The 20,434-nt window shown below is 37.4% G+C and overlaps 2 protein-coding genes across 2 annotated transcripts in view; one reads left to right on the top strand and one right to left on the bottom strand.

Moving 5' to 3' along the window:
- Window positions 1–16,423, bottom strand: part of afg1lb (AFG1 like ATPase b) — a 265,220-nt gene extending 248,797 nt beyond the window's left edge. The window contains exon 1 of the mRNA XM_028798899.2: window positions 16,287–16,423. Within this exon, the coding sequence (XP_028654732.1) occupies window positions 16,287–16,401 (115 nt within the window). The 5' untranslated portion in view covers window positions 16,402–16,423. The remainder of the gene's footprint in view (window positions 1–16,286) is intronic.
- A 2,115-nt stretch (window positions 16,424–18,538) lies between these two features.
- snx3 (sorting nexin 3) overlaps window positions 18,539–20,434 on the top strand; it is an 86,586-nt gene continuing 84,690 nt past the window's right edge. Inside the window, exon 1 of the mRNA XM_028797621.2 lies at window positions 18,539–18,751. Within this exon, the coding sequence (XP_028653454.1) occupies window positions 18,590–18,751 (162 nt within the window). The 5' untranslated portion in view covers window positions 18,539–18,589. The remainder of the gene's footprint in view (window positions 18,752–20,434) is intronic.

Raw genomic sequence — 20,434 nt, forward strand, 5'->3', positions numbered from 1 at the left:
TGAGTGTGGAGTGGAGGGTGCTTTGTGCACTTTATAATAACAAAATAAAAAGTTATTATTATTATACTTTCACCTGGTCATCAGAGTGGTACCTGAGGGTTCGAGAGGTGGACACGAGCATCTAACTGCTACAATATATATATATATATATATATATATATATATATATATATATATATGTAAGCTTATAAGTACTGCCTTACTTCTCTTTAAGAAAGGAAGATGTAATGATACTTGATTTAAACGATTCCATGTCTTGGTGGGTTTGCGTAGCTTATTGTCAATATCTTTACACCTGTTTTTAAGACTTATTGACTGAAACGGGCTTTCACGAAAAAAGTTAGGGCTTTGCTACAGGATACACCCTCCACAAGTTAAGGAAGTAAAAATAAAAGTATATATTTCTGTTTTATTTAAACCTTTTAAGTTCGTATGCATAGCCCCATTTGGCTGTTTTAGTTTTTTTTTCTTTCTTCAGTAATATTTAATCTCCTTAAAGAAAAAGAACATATGCATTTTACTTTTTTTGCATCTCTTTAGTAATATTTTACTGTAAAAGGATAACCAGTATTTAAACCTTTTATGTTACTTTATAAATTTATTTTACACAATGTTGAAAAATTAATAAGAAAGCTACATATTTTGGCAGCTGCTGCTTTAATTTTCAATGAAATGAAAAAAGCTCTCCAAGAGAAAACGTCAATGAAGAAGAAACAGTTTGCACTATCTAAAAAGGAGAAACCCTCATTTATAAAGGTTTGCTGCAGATGACTTAACTGAAAATAAATTAATAGTTCCTATGTGTATAATACATATTTATCTATTTTACTTATGCCTTTAGTCCAGCAACTTGCAACATCTGAGGTACAATTTGTTACATTACTTTTGTACTTTTTTGCAGCACAGGCAGGTGAAGTGACTTCCTCAGGGTCACACAGTGGTGTCAGTACCAGGATTTGAACTGACAAGCTCCGGGTTTGCTGAAATATTACTGAAGAAAGAAAAAAAACGAAAACGGGCAAATAGGGCTATGCATACAGATGTCCATCCATCCATTATCCAACCCGCTATATCCTAAATACAGGAGCCAATCCCTGCCAACACAGGGCACAAGGCAGGAAACAAACCCTGGGCAAGGTGCCAGCCCACCGCAGGGCGCACACACCCACACACCAGGGACAATTTAGAATCGGCAATGCACCTAACCTGCATGTCTTTGGACTGTGAGAGGAAACCGGAGTACCCGGAGGAAACCCAGACAGACACGGGGAGAACATTCAAACTCCACGCAGGGAAGCAAACCCGGGTCTCCTACCTGGCACCTTTCACTGCGCCACCATGCCACCCGCATACAAACTTAAAAGGTTTAAATAAAACAGAAATATATACCTTTATTTTTACTTCCTTAACTTGTGGAGGGTGTATGCTGTAGCAAAGCCCTAACTTTTTTCATGAATGCCCCTTTCAGTCAATAAGCCTTAAAAACAGGTGTAAAGCTAAACTTGCAGCACCACTATTCAATTACACTTGCCTAACGCCTCTCCTAAGGGGACATACTGTGGGATCTAGGCATCAGTCAAAGCACCAATCACAGGCCTGATTAGAAAGCAGGAAGCTGTGATTTGTCGTCTCCCTCCCATGTAACAATCACAGCCCGTGTTACAACGCACTATGTATGTATGTATGTATGTATATATGTATATATGAAGAGGATGGATGGATGGCTGGATGGATGTATATGTGTGTGTTTATGTATATGTATGTGTATATATATGTGTTGATATGTGTGTATATATGTATATGTAGATGTGTGTATATATGTATATGTATATACTAGCAAAATACCCGCGCTTCGCAGCGGAGAAGTAGTGTGTTAAAGAGGTTATGAAAAAGTAAAGGAAACATTTTAAAAATAACGTAACATGATTGTCAATGTAATTGTGTTGTCATTGTTATGAGTGTTGCTGTCATATATATTATTTATATATATATATATATATATATATATATATATATATATATATATATATATATATATATATATATATATACACATACATACATACATACATATACACATATATATATATATATATGTGTATGTATATATATATATATATTATATATATATGTGTATGTGTGTGTATATATTACATTATATATATATATATATATATATATATATATATATATATATATATATATATATATATATATATATACACATATATACACACACACATATATATATATATATATATATGTGTATGTATATATTATATATATATGTGTAAATACACATACATACACATATACAAATTTAAATATCTACACATATATATATATATATATATATATATATATATATATATATATATATATATATATATATATATATATATATATATATATATATATATATATATATATATATATATATATATATATATATAGATTTAGATATAAATATAGACATACATATATACATACATACATTCACACACATATATATATATATAGAGCAAATTACCAGCGCTTCGCAGCGGCGAAGTACTGCTTTAAAATTTTATATAATAAACTGAGGGAAATTATACCAATAATTATTTGTTAAGGATCTCTTTGTATACCATGTTGTCAGTTCGCCCCTCCGGTTGTAATATGACCAAGTTGTGCGCTGAGCTTACACTTGAGCATGCAATGTATACTTGGCCATGTGAAAAGCAAATCAAGAACAGCAAGACCGCGCCAACTGCGGAGCTCAGCTCGAGCGAAATGAATTGAATGAAATGAGGTGAATGGGAGGGGAGATGATCACGTGACTCCAACACCTGCCTTAACTCTCCATCCCTCCACAAACACACAAACATAGTCTCTCGGATCCCAACTCTCCTTTATATAAAGAGATAAACAGCAAAATACCCGCGCTTCGCAGCGGAGAAGTAGTGTGTTAAAGAGGTTATGAAAAAGAAAAGGAAACATTTTAAAAATAACGTAACATGATTGTCAATGTAATTGTGTTGTCATTGTTATGAGTGTTGCTGTCTTTTATATATATATAATATGCACACACACACACATAAACATTTATATACATATACATATATATATACATATCTACATATACACATATCTACATATACAAACGTATATACACATCCACATAAACATATATATATATACAAATTTACATATATATATATATATATATATCCACACATATATATATATATATATATACATATCTACTTATTGGCTCCTGTATTTAGGATATGGCAGGTTGGATAATGGATGGATGGACATTTGTATGCATAGCCCGCAAACTTTTATAAATGAGGGTTTCTCCTTTTTAGATAGTGCAAACTGTTTCTTCTTCATTGACGTTTTCTCTTGGAGAGCTTTTTTCATTTCATTGAAAATGAAAGCAGCAGCTGCCAAAATATGTAGCTTTCTTATTAATTTTTCAACATTGTGTAAAATAAATGTATAAAGTAACATAAAAGGTTTAAATACTGGTTATTCTTTTACACTAAAATATTACTACAGAGATACAAAAAAAGTAAAATGGATATGTTCTTTTTCTTTAAGGAGATTAAATATTACTGAAGAAAGAAAAAAAAAATTAAACAGCCAAATGGGGCTATGCATATGAACTTAAAAGGTTTAAATAAAACAGAAATATATATTTTATTTTTACTTGGTTAACTTGTGGAGGGTGTATCCTGTAGCAAAGCCCTAACTTTTTTCGAGAAAGCCCGTTTCAGTCAATAAGTCTTATGTGTGTGTTTATGTATGTGTGTGTATATATATATGTAGATATGTGTATATGTAGATATGTATATATATGTATATGTATATAAATGTTTATGTGTGTGTGTATATTATATATATATATATATATATATATATATATATATATAAATATAAAAGACAGCAACACTTATAACAATGACAACACAATTACATTGACAATCACGTTATTTTTAAAATGTTTCCTTTTTTTTCATAACCTCTTTAACACACTACTTCTCTGCTGCGAAGCGCGGGTATTTTGCTAGTATATATATATATATATATATATATATATATATATATATATACACATACATACATATACATACATACATGCAGTTTCAATAACATAGAAATCAATATAAACATTAACATCATTATCATATGAGAATATGAAGTAATATATAAGAAGCACATTTCATATAAATATAAATTATTAAACAGTAAAATCTTCTTCTGTAATTTGCTACCGTGGCAATTTGTGTGTCTGTCCAGGATTTTAAATCACGTGTAGCTCGCAAACCGTTTCACCTATTGACTTGAAATCTGGTACACATATAGTACGTCACGTCTGCTATCCGCTTTATGGGTGATGATTGTATTACTCTTTTTATGTTTATTTTATTTTATTGTAGAATCAACTCCTATCTGCGCACACCAGGGCGGCCATGGGCGGATGCGTATGGTGTATTCACTCCATGTTATCGTGCATTGCGCTGTCATGGGTATTTTGATAAAAGAATTTGAACAACATATAAGAAGCGTATAAATTATTAAACAGTAAAACATTAACATTTAAGAAGTAAAGTTAGATTAAGTACTACTGCAGTGCCTTCGGGTATACCTCATTTTTTGTTTGCCCATTACATGCTTAAATGTATACATTTTTTGGTGTACCTACCCGAGAACACGCGACATATAACCGAGCGTGGGAGAAGCATGGATTATAAACACGCGTTGAGTTCATCTGCTGGTCTCCCTCGTGGAATAACTGGTAATGTTTGACTAAAATCTACAGCGAGTAAAACGACATTACCTCCTTTTTTTTTTTTTTTACGATCTCTGAGATCTTGCTTTTTTCGGTTCAAGGCTTCATAAGCTCTTTTATGTTGTATGGTGTACTTATCCCAAACCATCATCTTTGAATGTTGCAAGACTTTCGCCTTGTATGTAGATCGGGGTAATTACATTCATTGCATTCCTAGTCTGAATCACAATGTGATTGTATGGGTGGTTACCTGGCACTGTAGGGTTGCCACCCGTCCTTTAAAATACGGAATCGTGCCGCATTTGAGAATGAAATTGCGCGTCCCGTTTTGAATCAATACTGGACGGGATTTGTCCCGTATTTTTTTTATCATTTTTTTTAAAGCAGCGTCTCATGCAAACCATCCCACACGCATTTTATGAAGATGCCTCCTTTCCTACTTTTGATTGGGTAATACTTGATGTCATCGTTAGTTTGATTGGTCTTTTTAACTGTCCAGTGAGGAGGGCGTGTCTTTTAAGTAGAGTCTGCAAAGTGTTGGCACTGAGATGTGGCGCCAGCGCCAGAGTTGAAGCCCCTAATGTTGCGGTCAGCAAGTCGGCTAACATCCGCCATGTGCCGTCTTTCAGTTGCGAAGAGGCAGATCATAGAATGGTTGAAACTGTTGCCCCTAACGTTGCGCCACGGCGTGTGGTTCGTTTATACCTCGTGTCTTCTCATTAAACTTTTATCTCGCGAATATGTTATTGCAATCCGCAGCGGGAGCGTTTCTATAAACTTAATTTAAACTTACGTTTTACACCGTGCTTTGTTTCCCTTATGAACATGCTTGTATGCTTCACTCGCTCCCTTCTCAATTGTTTAATTAATTTTTTGCTCTTCGCTGTTTGCGGCTCTTCCGTCATTTCCCCCTACTTCGTTTTTATCTCGCGAATATGTTATTGCAATCCTTAACGGGAGCGTTTCATTAAACTGATTGAAAATAGTTTTGCATTTACCTTTTTAGTAAAAGGCGAGCTTTTAAGCCTGAGAAATCACCCCGTAAATGCACACGTTTAATTGCACATGTGTTAATATGTATACTTACACAGTATTAAAAGACAGTCAAAAATTAACGTCATTTACCTTCGTTCCCGCGTTTGACTCGTGCTGTAAATCTCTTCCTTGTTTTTAGTTCACGTGATTACGTAGGAGGCGTGATGACGCGATACGTGACTCCGCCTCCTCCATTACAGTGTATGGACAAAAAATATGTTCCAGTTATGACCATTACGCGTAGAATTTCGAAATGAAACCTGCCTAACTTTTGTAAGTAAGCTGTAAGGAATGAGCCTGCCAAATTTCAGCCTTCCACCTACACGGGAAGTTCGAGAATTAGTGATGAGTGAGTCAGTCAGTCAGTCAGTGAGGGCTTTGCCTTTTATTAATATGTATAGATATTAATAAAAGGCAAAGCCCTCACTGACTGACTGACTGACTCACTCACTCACTGACTGACTGACTCATCACTAATTCTCCAACTTCCCGTGTAGGTGGAAGGCTGAAATTTGGCAGGCCCATTCCTTACAGCTTACTTACAAAAGTTAGGCAGGTTTCATTTCGAAATTCAAAGCGTAATGGTCATAACTGGAACATATTTTTTGTCCATACACTGTAATGGAGGAGGCGGAGTCACGTATCGCGTCATCACGCCTCCTACGTAATCACGTGAACTAAAAACAAGGAAGAGATTTACAGCACGAGACACACGCGGGAACGAAGGTAAATGACGTTAATTTTTGACTGTCTTTTAATACTGTGTAAGCATACATATTAACACATGTGCAATTAAACGTGTGCATTTAGGGGGTGATTTCTCAGGCTTAAAAGCTCACCTTTTATCAAACGCGGGAACAAAGGTAACTGACGTTGTTCACTGTCTTTTAATACTGTGTAACCATACATATTAACACATGTGCAATTAAACGTGTGCATTTACGGGGTGATTTCTCAGGCTTAAAAGCTCGCCTTTTACTAAAAAGGTAAATGCAAAACTATTTTCAATCAGTTTATTGAAACGCTCCCGTTAAGGATTGCAATAACATATTCGCGAGATAAAAGAACGAAGTAGGGGGAAATGGAGGAAGAGCCGCGAACAGCTAAGAGCAAAAAATTAATTAAACAATTGAGAACGCAGCGAGTTAAGCATACAAGCATGTTCATAAGGGAAAGAAAGCACGGTGTAAAACGTAAGTTTAAATTAAGTTTATAGAAACGTTCCCGCTGCGGATTGCAATAACATATTCGCGAGATAAAAGTTTAATGAGAACACACGAGGTATAAACGAACCACACGCCGTGGCGCAACGTTAGGGGCAACAGTTTCAACCATTCTATGATCTGCTTCTCCCAACTGAAAGACGGCACATGGCGGATGTTAGCCGACTTGCTGACCGCAACGTTAGGGGCTTCAACTATGGCGCTGACGCCATATCTCAGTGCCAACACTTTGCAGACTGTACTTAAAAGACACGCCCTCCTCACTGGACAGTTAAAAACACCAATCAAACTAACGATGACATCAAGTATTACCCAATCAAAAGTAGGAAAGGAGGCATCTTCATAAAATGCGTGTGGGATGATTTGCATGAGACGCTGCTTTAAAAAAAAAATGATAAAAAAAATACGGGATAAATCCCGTCCAGTATTGATTCAAAACGGGACGCGCAATTTCATTCTCAAACGCGGCACGATTCTGTATTTTAAAGGACGGGTGGCAACCCCGGCACGATTCCGTATTTTAAAGGACGGGTGGTAACCCTACAGTGCCAGGTAACCACCCATACAATCACATTGTGATTCAGACTAGGAATGCAATGAATGTAATTACCCCGATCTACATACAAGGCGAAAGTCTTGCAACATTCAAAGATGATGGTTTGGGATAATTAGTACTTATTAAGTACAACATTGAACATAAAAGAGCTTATGAAGCCTTGAACCGAAAAAAGCAAGATCTCAGAGATCGTAAAAAAAAAAAAGGAGGTAATGTCATTTTACTCGCTGTAGATTTTACTCAAACATTACCAGTTATTCCACGAGGGAGACCAGCAGATGAACTCAACGCGTGTTTAAAATCCATGCTTCTCCCACGGTCGGTTATATGTCGCGTGTTCTCGGGTAGGTACACCAAAAAATGTATACATTTAAGCATGTAATGGACAAAGAAAAAATGAGGTATACCCGAAGGCACTGCAGTAGTACTCAATGTAACTTTACTTCTTAAATGTTAATGTTTTACTGTTTAATAATTTATACGCTTCTTATATATTGTTCAAATTCTTTTATGAAAATACCAGTGACAGCGCAATGCACGATAACATGGAGTGAATACACCATACGCATCTGCCCACGGCCGCCCTGGTGTGCGCAGATAGGAGTTGATTCTAAAATAAAATAAACATAAAAAGAGTAATACATTCATCAGCCATAAAGCGGATAGCAGACGTGACGTATTATATGTGTACCACATTTCAAGCCAATACGTGAAACGGTTTGCAAGCTACATGTGATTTAAAATCCTGGACAGACCAACGAAAAGCCACGGTAGCAAATTATTGAAGAAAATTTTACTGTTTAATAATTTATATTTATATGAAATGTGCTTCTTATATATTACTTCATATTCTCATATGATAATGATGTTAATGTTGTTTATATTGATTTCTATGTTATTGTAAGTGCATCTATGTGTGTATATGTATGTATGTGTATATATATATATATATATATATATATATATAAAAAATATATATATAAAAAATATATGTGTATATGTATATATAATATATCTGTATATGTGTGTGTATATGTGTATATGTATATATATATGACAGCAACACTCATAACAATGACAACACAATTACATTGACAATCATGTTACGTTATTTTTAAAATTTTTCCTTTACTTTTTCATAACCTCTTTAACACACTACTTCTCCGCTGCGAAGCGCGGGTATTTTGCTAGTATATATATATATATATATATATATATATATATATATATATATATATATATATATATATATCTAAATCCCTGCGAAGTACTGCTTTTAAATTTTTATGAAGAAGAAAAGCTTTTTAAATTGAGGGAAAATATCCCAATAGCAATTTGTTAAGGATCTGTTTTTTTGTGAAGCAGCCTTAACACAGCTTTTCCGCTGTTTTATAAATGAACGCCATATAAGGTCTTCCTTTTTCCTTGCTTCGCCAAGGAAAGACCCTTTTTATTAAATCCAAGGGTTCTTCGCTTTTTTTTTTGTTTATTACGATTGTTATAGTTCTGTTTGTATACGACGTTGTCAGTTCAGCACTCAGGTTGTAATATGACCAAGCTGTGCAAGCTTACTGTTAAGAATGCAACGTATAGTTGTACATGAGAAAAGCAATCTTGCCTCAAATCAATGGCAACCTTTTGTAGGTCTATGAACTTAATTTAAAGTTTAGGTTTACACGGTGCTTTCTTTCCGAAGTACCTGCACTCATGAATATGTCTGTATGCGTCAGTCGCGCAAATCCCCGCGCTTCGCACCAGCGAAGTACTGCTTTTAAATTTTTATTAAGAAGAAAAGAAAACCTTTTAAAATTGACGGAAAATATACCAATAACAGTTTGTTAAGGATCTGTTTTTTTGTGAAGCTGCGTTCACTCGAGTGATCACTTCGAACTGACTTGCTGGCTAACCATAAGCGTTACCTGGTAGGTAACCACCCATACAATCAGATTGTGAATCAGACTACGAATGCCGTGAATGTAATTACCCCGATCTACATGCTGTCAAATAAACGAACCACACGCCGTTGCGCAATTTTAGGGGCTTCGCCTCTAGCGCTGACGTCCGAGGTTCGATTCCCGTATTGGAGTGAAGTGAGTGGGTGGTTACCTACCAGGTAACGCTTATGGTTGGCCAGCAAGTCAGGTAACATCAGCCACGGTGCCTTCAGTTGTGAGAAGCAGATCATAGAATGGATGAAAATAGTTTACTGTCAAATAATGCAGAGTACGCGACACCTGTTTCCCCCTTATTCTTGGCTCATCAGGCGTACACACTCACTGCACTCGCTTACGGTAATCGAACGTCGGACGTCAGTGCTAGAGGGGCTTCGCAGCGGTGAAGTATTGCTTTTAAATTTTAATTAAGAAGAAAAGAAAACCTTTTTAAATTAAGTCTTAAAAAGAGATGTAAAGATATTGACAATAAGCTACGCAAACCCACCAAGACATGCAATCGTTTAAATCAAGGCGCAAGTCGAAAAACACCATCCCATAATATTAGTTAACGATTAACACATTTCTATATGTATTGTAAGCATACAATACAACTGATAATATGTTGTGCTTATTTATCTGGTGTACTGACATTTTTGCGCGTTTAACAGCTGAAATCTAACGTGGTTTGTGCCCTTCAGAATGAAAAGAGTTTGCATTTACCTTTTTAATAAAAGGCGAGCTTTTAAGCCTGAGAAATCACCCCGTAAATGCACACGTTTAATTGCACATGTGTTAATATGTATGCTTACACAGTATTAAAAGACACTCAACAAGTACACAGTATTAAAAGACAGTCAACAATTAACGTCATTTACCTTCGTTCCCGCGTTTGACTTGTGCTGTAAATCTCTTCCTCGTTTTCAGTTCACGTGATTACGTAGGAGGCGTAATACGTGATGACGCGATACGTGACTCCGCCTCCTCCATTAGAGTATATGGACAAAAAACAGGTTCCAGTTATGACCATTACACGTAGAATTTCGAAATGAAACCTGCCTAACTTTTGTAAGTAAGCTGTAAGGAATGAGCCTGCCAAATTTCAGCCTTCTACCTACACGGGAAGTTGGAGAATTAGTGATGAGTGAGTCAGTCAAACAGGTTCCAATTATGACCATTACGCGTAGAATTTCGAAATAAAACCTGCCTAACTTTTGTAAGTAAGCTGTAAGGAATGAGCCTGCCAAATTTCAGACTTCTACCTACACGGGAAGTTGGAGAATTAGTGATGAGTCAGTCAGTCAGTCAGTCAGTCAGTGAGGGCTTTGCCTTTTATTAGTATAGATATGTTTACATAACCTCTTTAACACACTACTTCTCCGCTGCGAAGCGCAGGTATTTTTCTATTATATATATATATATATATATATATATATATATATATATATATATATACATATACATATATATACACATATGTATACAGTAATCCCTCGCTATATCGCGCTTCAACTTTTGCGGCTTCACTCTATCACAGATTTTATATGTAAGCATATCTAAATATATAACGTGGATTTTTTGCTGCTTCGCGGGTTTCTGCTTGGACAATGGGTCTTTTTACTTCTGGTACATGCTTCTTCAGTTGGTTTCCCCAGTTGATTTCATACAAGGGACGCTATTGGTGGATGGCTGAGAAGCTACCCAATCGGAGCACGCAGTTAAGTTCCTGTGTGCTGATTGGCTCAGCGACGGAGCACCGAATTTGATTCCGCTGCGTTAACCAGGAAGTCTTGTCTCGCTTATTCAGCATCAATGTGTTTCGCTGTGTAAAGAGTTAACTTTTGTGCTTATCTTTGTGCATAGTCAAGCCCTTCGTTATGACTCCAAAACGATCTGCTCCTGCTACTGCTTCAGGCGCCGTGCCCAAGCGCCAACGGAAGATGCTAATGACTGCCGAAAAGGTAAAAGTTTTGGATATGTTGAAGGAAGGGTACTGCTACACTGCTGTAGGACGCCATTACGGCATCAATGAGTCCACGATTCTTTTTATTTAAAAAGGAGGAAAAGAATATAAGATCTATGGCCGCAGTGTCCTTTAACCAGGGAGCAAAACGAGTTGTAAGTGGAAGTAATAAGGCAGTAGTCCGGATGGAATCTGCTTTAGGGATTTGGATTGAAGACTGCTGGAAGAAGAACAATGGCGGTGCTACACAGTCGCCTGAAGAGGATCCTTTAGAAAAGCTGTAACGCTCTCCTTTGTTGTACAGTAATATTAAACTCATAGTTATCGGACAAGTCGTCATGTCATTGTTGGTGAGTAACCATAATTAATTTTCTACGTACAGTCCTTAGTACATGTATGTACCTTTAGTGTCACTGTACACACATTTTACTGTATACAATTTTTCTTGCATTGTACATATTTATTGCTGGTGGCCTGTCTATGTGATATCGGAGACGCTCAATATCTTATCTATAATATTTAGGTTTTACTGTATATAAACAGTGTGTTTACATACATAATTTCAAAGAATCTTACCTAATATCTATCCATCCATCCATCCATCCATTTTCCAACCCGCTGAATCCAAACACAGAGTCACGGGGGTCTGCTGGAGCCAATCCCAGCCAACACAGGGCACAAGGCAGGAACCAATCCCAGGCAGGGTGCCAACCCACCGCAGGACACACACAAACACACCCACACACCAAGCACACACTAGGGCCAATGTAGAATCGCCAATCCACCTAACCTGCATGTCTTTGGACTGTGGGAGGAAACCGGAGCACCCGGAGGAAACCCACGCAGACACGGGGAGAACATGCAAACTCCACGCAGGGAGGACCCGGGAAGCGAACCCGGGTACCCAGGTCTCCCAACTGCGAGGCAGCAGCGCTACCCACTGCGCCACCGTGCCGCCCCACCTAATATCTAAGAGAATACAAAGGATTTATGCTGTATAACTGTGCGGGAAATGTTTATGAGTGTGGGATTGCTTATAAGGGCTTAAAATATATAAAAATAACCATATAAACATATGGTTTTTACTTCACGGATTTTCACCTTTCACGGGGGGGTTCTGGAACGTAACCCCTGCAATAGGTGAGGGATGACTGTATATATACACACACATATACATATATACATACACACACACATATATACATACATAATGCGCATGAATTTGCAAGAGAGTTTGCTCGGCATCATGATATTGTGTACTTGGGCTACCAAATAAGCCAAAAAAAAAAAGTCTGAATATTCAAATAAAAAATAAGTAAATATTCAAATACATTCAAATATAGATTAATAATGCTGGGTGTTACATGTACATTTGTACCTGCTGTTTTATAATTTACAATTATTGTAATGGCTGAAGCAGCAGCTTGAGCAATAAAAAACACCAACATCAATAAAATCCCAGTCGTACTCGGACAATTGTTATTTAAAAATAGCAGCCATCAAATCCCAAGCGGTTGCACCCTATAAAAGGGAAGCATCAGCACCCCTATCTTGTTTTCAGTCTACTACTGATGCTTACATGTTTAGGTTTAAACTACACAGTCTGTTGGGCATGAAAGCACAACCATATCTCACATCTCAGTCTCTCAACTCTTCCTACAGATGTGTCCTGTTCACTTCCAAAACACGCTTTTCCCTGGGCTCCACCACAGCCCTGCTTTCCATTCCGTACAGCTGTCCATGCTGCCACAATACACCAGCTGGGTGCTGCAAACGTGATCCAAGCAATCTTGTCTTAAGCACTTCATGCTTTGCAGTCTCACCATCGAGTGAAAAAAGTAAAAAATATTAGTAACGATGTAGCGTGGTGCAGTGCCTGCGTATGTGCCTTGTAAGGATTTAGAACCCTTTTTTTGGCGGCTTTTATGGCTCACTATCCTGACACATGGCCACACACAGCTAAGCACAGAAACAGATCAAAGTAAAAATTTGCTACTTATGCAGCTGCCTCAGTACAACTTTGTTAGGATAGTCCATGCCCAGATCATCCACAGTGATTGAACTCGGCACGTTATTCAGTTCAACTGTGTTCAGCACCTTCACTCAAAGTTTGATAACTGAATTCTGTTGACAATATAGGGATCTTCCATTGAAATATCAGAGAGATAGTTTGGTAATTAAGGAGCGGGGCAATGTCTGGTATTTTGCAATATCTATAATTTAATGTTTTCAAATTATTTTGCTATGCTTTGCAATTATAAATGGCCCACAGTGGTGACTCTGGATGAACACACAACCTCCTGCTGAAGGTAATGCTAAATTACTATCATCACCTATTAACCAGTTTTGGTATGATAAATAGATAGATAGACATAGAAACACATAAATAGGTGAATAGATAGACGAGTACATATACACACACACACACAATGGTCTGAATGCACACCAAAATTACTAAAAAGTAAGAAAATTTCAAAGAAAGAAAACTTCTAACTTGGCAGTCACAGTGAGGCATTATGCAGACATATTGCTTTTGATATAAATGAGCCCCATTAGCGTTTCTTGACACGCTCTGCTGAATGATTTGTTGCCTGAAAGTACTCAGTGTTAGTGTGTCAGAAACAGGATGTGTAACATTGTTCATAATGGCAATCAGTTTTGTTTTTAATCCTCTCCTTCGGTATTACCAGGAGTTCACAGTGTTTTTCTTTTTAATTAGGATCATACACCTATTAATCAAACCAAATCACCTATTCATTTTTGTGAATCTACAAGTACATGCAGTATGTACATTTTATACAAAATAGTATTTTTTTCACATACAAAATTATTAATGGATAGCCCTAGCGATCTGATAGGACAGGCAGTGTTGCGTAGCACATCTGGAGTAACTCAATACCAAAATTAGGGCACGTAGAATAAACAAACATTCCTTTACAAGAGAATATCTGCTTTTGCCTTCAAATGAGACCTCATTTAAATAAATCTGAATTACATTCAAACAGCAACATGCATAACTTATACCCTAAATCTCAACCTTGCAATTTACTAGTAACATTGTTTTAAGTCATGATTTCGATTTGAAATGAATTAATCACTCAACCCTGATATAGATACATTATTATCCAACTTTTATTATCAACAAGGACACCGCACACACAGACCCTCATTTCTTTAAATAAAAAGCAAGTTGGCAATCCAGACTCTAAGGCCCTGTGAGGTCCTTGTTGTTACATTGAGTGCACACTTTCTATGAAAAAATGGCTTCTAAAAAGCAATTAAGTGCTCAAAGCAATCCCTCAAAGGCTAAAGGGAGAGTAAAGTACTATTTCTCAATGAGAAAATAAAACTTAGCTAGAGATGATTTAAAGTATACAGGAGGATGTGCATAGGTTATATGCAAAAACTACACCATTATATATAATGCACTGGAGCATCCATGAATTTTGTTATCTGAGAGAGAACCGGTAACCAATCCCCCGCAGATATGGATGACCAACTGTGCATGCTTTCAAAAACACAACCAGAAAGACAGAAGACATTTCTCTTCAGGTGCCAAGGACCCCTTGCATTTACCACTACCTAAGCAGTGTAAGAAAATAATCACATCATTTTTTTTGTATTCCCCTTTACTGATTATTATCTAAACTGCTAACCTCCTGTGCAGCGCAGGGAGCTAATGTCCATCCTGCCCTGCAAACTTGCAAACACACAAGCATTCACATCAGTCCAAGAGAGAACTGCTAGTTAACCTATCACACTCTTAATGTTCGGGATTTAAGGTGAAACCTGGAATACCCAGAGGAAACTTAGTCAGATACACAGGGTTGTCTTAATGTATGGGCACAATGGGCACTGGCAGGGGGCCCACAATGGTTCTGTTTTGCTATCAAAACAGAGGCCCCAGTGCACTGCTTTGCCATGGGGCCTGACAGCTCAGCAATGTGCAAACTTCATAACGGCTGTGAACATGGAGTTCTAGGAGTCAGCAGCAGTCATTTAACTTGGGGTAAATATTAATAGCCTATTTTGCTAATAAGCAGGCTTATTCTTACAGAAACAATACTACAAGCAATACTTCCACTGTGACTGAAGAATTAAAAAAATAACATAGCTGCATCTGTTTCTACTACATGCAAAAAACGCAGAGTCTTCGGACCACTTTTATGTTTGTTTCTCCTCCCTAAACGCCCTACTTAATGAAAGATAAAAAAATAAAAAAACACAAAATGTGCATTTTAACTTTATAAAGGGTCACAAAATATGAATCATCCCCACGGTCACTGTTGTCACTGTCACAATTAAACTGGCAGTGTACAAACCCTAATCAGCGCACCTACTAGGCTAGGATTTGAACGAGCGCCGGAGTATTTACACGCGCACAAAACGTCACGGAGCGGCTCAGGATTTGAACCCCTGACAGTGCTGAGGCGAGACAGCAGCAGCGCAAAACACCGTTAAGTCAGCTCTTCCGTTGGACGATTTTGTGTATCAGAATAAACTTGACACGAAATGTCCAGATGAACTTGACAGAATAATAATAGTAGTTTAAATAATAAGATTTTAAAATTTTTAGCGTGTTATAAAAAGACACTTAAAAATCCATCATTACTGATGTTTTCATTGTGCTGTCATTTACTTTGCCGTCTAATTTCTAATTAAACCTTAACAAAAAATGCAACTTTTTGTTCAGTTATCCTTAAACCTCCGGTTGCAAGTTTACTTTATAATAATAATGAATGAAATGTATTCTCATTATAAAGATAACCGATCAAATGCACATCGCACACATCACACTTACCCCTAAAAGGTACCCTGTTGATGTTTTCGAGACGACGATTTAATGAAAAAATATCTCTTTTAGCTAACTGAAGGAAAGATTTTAAAGCAGACAAGGACGACGCGGGCGCCGCCATTTTTAAAAATATCAAAAACTTTATTAACAACACCTCAGAAACAGCAGAATTCTGGATTCTCTCGCTAGTGCGCCTCACTGGTTCTTTGACTCCAATTTATCGTTATATGTGTTTTATTGTATATTCAACAACCGCTACAGTGCGTTAGAAATAGTTGTTTTATGATAGAGTCAATGAATTTAGCTGTACTCGATTAACATAATTTGCACCATCTGACAGAAAAAAAAATGTGGAAGACGACCTTATATACTCTTAAAAAAATGTCGCTACTTTACTGGGCTGTGTGATTCCTTCTTGACACATTGCTTAACAAAGAACCATTTAATTCTGGGAAGGGCTTCCAACATATTACATCGGTTCTTCTGGCTTAGAAAGGTTCCTAATATGCAGAGAAAACCAATATTTTTAATGTATTGTAGGTTGCCCAGCAAGACACAACAAATCAAGGAAACCTGAACTTTACCTGTCTTATAGTATGCAGCAAGAGTCTTTGTAAAATCACAGACACACTGGTATACCGCAGATTTGTTATTGATGTCAATTTAGGAGCCAGATCTAAATACTGTACATAAAGGTTCTTTCTGTATCCTTCACATGGATGGTTCCTCTGTGGCACTGATCTGAAGAACCAGATTGGCATTATTTTTAAGAGTGTCCTCAATACCTTCAAACCTTTATGGTAAGCATCAATTTGTTCTATTAGGTGCCCGTGTGAACTACCTGAACACAGAATCCTTCAGTCAAATTAAAACTGCCAGCTGCTGAAAAGAGGCTATTTGATAAAACCTGTTCTTTTCTTATTGTATATTTTACACTGGCTCTGTACAGTGGTGCAGTTTTCAGAAGTGCTGTCTCAGGAGAACACAAATAAAATTTCCAAATAGGTCACTGTCTGAATTGAGCTTGCATGTTCTCTGTGTAGATTTTTTCCATTTTACAAAGCTGTGCATTTAATTTTGATCCCTCTTTGATATACTTTCAAACCTGCACTCCTGAACTGAGCCTCTGTTATTGTATGCAGCAACACTCCTTTTAAAATCACATACCCACTAGTATTTCACACATCTATAATCACCTATTCATGGCCACAACATATCTAAATAAAGAAAGGTTCATTCTGCATCCTTCATATGAATCGTACCCTTATGGGATTGTTCTGAAGAACCACATTGGCGCTTTTATTTTTAAGAGTGTACTCACTATTTGGGAAGCGAACCCAGGTCTCCTAACTGCGAGGCAGCAGTGCTACCCACTGCGCCACTGTGCTGCCATGAGTAAACCAGTAATTAAAAAATGTATATTAAGTGAATAATTACGGTATTTAACAGAAATGGAGTTACATTGCAAGTATTATTTGAAACTAGCAAAAGCCAATAAACTAATTATTATTGCATCTCTGGATTACTAAGTATAAACAATAAATACATTATTAATCAATACATATTCATTGATGGCTAATAATTAGAAGTAATAATAACAGATGTGGAAAGAAATGCTTACGTGTTGCTGTACGTACACACTGCCTTTGAGACGGAATGAATTCAGCCACAGTAGTTCCAAACTGTGTGCCAGAAAGGAGCACAATCAATAGTCCACAAGATGAAATCACAATGACCCTCCTCAGAAGACTAACTGCTCTCTGCTAGTTAAGTATTTATGGGGATCCCACCTCCCATAGTCTGTTGGCTGAGATTCTGTACCACTTGTGAGATAGACAGGTAAGTGACCAGTAGATTGTCATATTGCATAGAGGTAAAAGGTGAAACACGAACACCCTTAACTTTACTCAAACAAGGCCAGACACATCAGCATATTGATTTAGATTGTAGGTCTTGTGAGGGCCCTGTTAAAGTTCTCTGTAGAGGTCTCTATATACTGTATAGACAAACGAATAAATGTCACTTGCACTTTAGTTTTAACCTTTTTCACTCATGAAAGGTAAATATACGTGTTGTTATGAGGAAACATACACTCTTTATAAGAACAACACTTACGTACATATAGAAATTTCACTGGACTTAACCCTGTGAAAACTACTATATTGCTTACTTTAGAGCTTAAACACGAGACATGAAACGAAGAACTACAACTCCCATCGCCCTCCGAGATGTAGCCGTCACATTGGTGCTTCGCGGTCTGTCAGCTGCAGTTCAGCTGATCGGAAGCAGCAAGGCAGAGGGTAAGAGAGATGGCTGAGGCCGTAGCCGACACAAGGAGGCTGCTGTCCAAGCCTCAGAATTTGAGCGATGCATATGGGCCGCCTAGTAACTTCTTGGAGATCGACGTGGCAAATCCTGAAACCGTAGGGGTCGGTCGAGGCCGTTTCACCACCTACGAAATCCGTCTTAAGGTGAGTCGCGGCGCCGCCCGACACGTCCTCAACTGGGTTTAAGCTAAGGCAATCGTCCCATCTGGCAGAGGGAACCCCTAAAAACGGTGTCGCTCAGGTGGGAAAAGTAGTAGTTATCCCGACCACTAGCAATTCATGTTATTTGTACACGTTAGTTTGGAAAACGCCCCTTTCAAATGAAGGCGAGCAAGTCACCTCTGGTTAAATGTTAAAGTGTTTTTTTTTCTTCATTTATTTTCTGTTGACACACCCGTTGAGGAGATTGAGTCTTGATGGCGAAGTTAAAATTGTATACACTCTTTTCTTCGTTTTCCACGGTCATTCGTTTATATTTACCAATGAAATATTAAGCGATTTATTATCATCTGGAAAAGCTTTGCAACACCCACCAAAAGTGCCATGTATTTTGATCCTTGACTGCTAGTTCCATCTGGGAGTGGGTTCAAGAGCGGCAGTCCACTAGTGGATGATGGGCCCCAATGGACTGTTTGTGTAGCGTGTGGCAAGGTATTAGCCTGCTCCTTTGCAAAGTCATGTTGTTTATTGTTCATTCCTTTCTTGCGATTTTCTGCATCATAATCCGACGTGACATATTGCTTGTATTTAGAATGCTGTCACTAATACTGGTAATAACTAACACCCTTTTCAAGATACGGAGCTTAACAGATTTCCCAGCCTTTAATAGTTATTTCTTAAATCGAGATTTTCTTTTTATAGTGTGAGAAAATCTATCTACATAAATCATCATGTCATGCTTTCACCTAATTTAATTTTTTATCCAAATAATTATTGTTGTCCATCTATTTTCTTAATGTACTTATTCAGGTTGCCAAAGCCACTTTTAGTAGCATCAGGTGCTAAAGAGAAACCAACGCTGGTCAGAATACCAGTCAATGATACTTACACATCTGCTTTCCATTTATTGAACCCACATAATCCAGTTCAGGGTCTTGATGAGCCATCAGAATTTAGGGCAGAGACCAGGCTGCTGGTCACATTCAGTACCAGTTAATTGACATGCAGTACATAGAACCAAATATTAAAATATAATCATAATCAGAGCCATACAATTAGGAACCGAAACAAGAACTCCAGCTTAACAAAATTGTCACACAGTACCCTGACAGCTTAATTGGGGAACATTTATGGAGTGGGACCAGAACTGACACAGAGGAATGCTGGGAAGGAACCGAGGTGGTGGATGGGAGCCATGACGTCATCAGAGGTAGACGGAAGGAAGGGAATGAACATGGAAGTGGCAGTACGTGGTTAGGGAATCTGGGCACGTTCATGGCGGTGTTGCTTCTTTCTTTCTGTAGGAAACAAAGAGAGAGAGGTTAGTACCCCGCTTTTCCCCCTTAGCCGGAGTTTTCGCGCTACAGTTCTGGTCTTTACGCGGCTCCCTATGCACACGTGCGTGACATGACGTAATTCTTAAGGTGTAATTATAAATTTGGATTACCATTTTAATTATGTAGTATTTGTTCCTTACCAAAACATATGCTGTATAACACACATCAACAAATAATAAACACAGTGCCAATCTTTAAAAAGCCTATTATTTACTAAGTGGCAATTTCAAGTTCATCTTTATCTGATTTTGTTTCCAATTAAAAATGAAGGCTGCTGCACACTAAACATCTCTCTGGCCAAATTCAAATGGTGTCTGTTTTAATTTAAAAG

This window comes from Erpetoichthys calabaricus, chromosome 3 (assembly GCF_900747795.2).
Source record: "Erpetoichthys calabaricus chromosome 3, fErpCal1.3, whole genome shotgun sequence".
Classification (NCBI taxonomy): domain Eukaryota; kingdom Metazoa; phylum Chordata; class Cladistia; order Polypteriformes; family Polypteridae; genus Erpetoichthys; species Erpetoichthys calabaricus.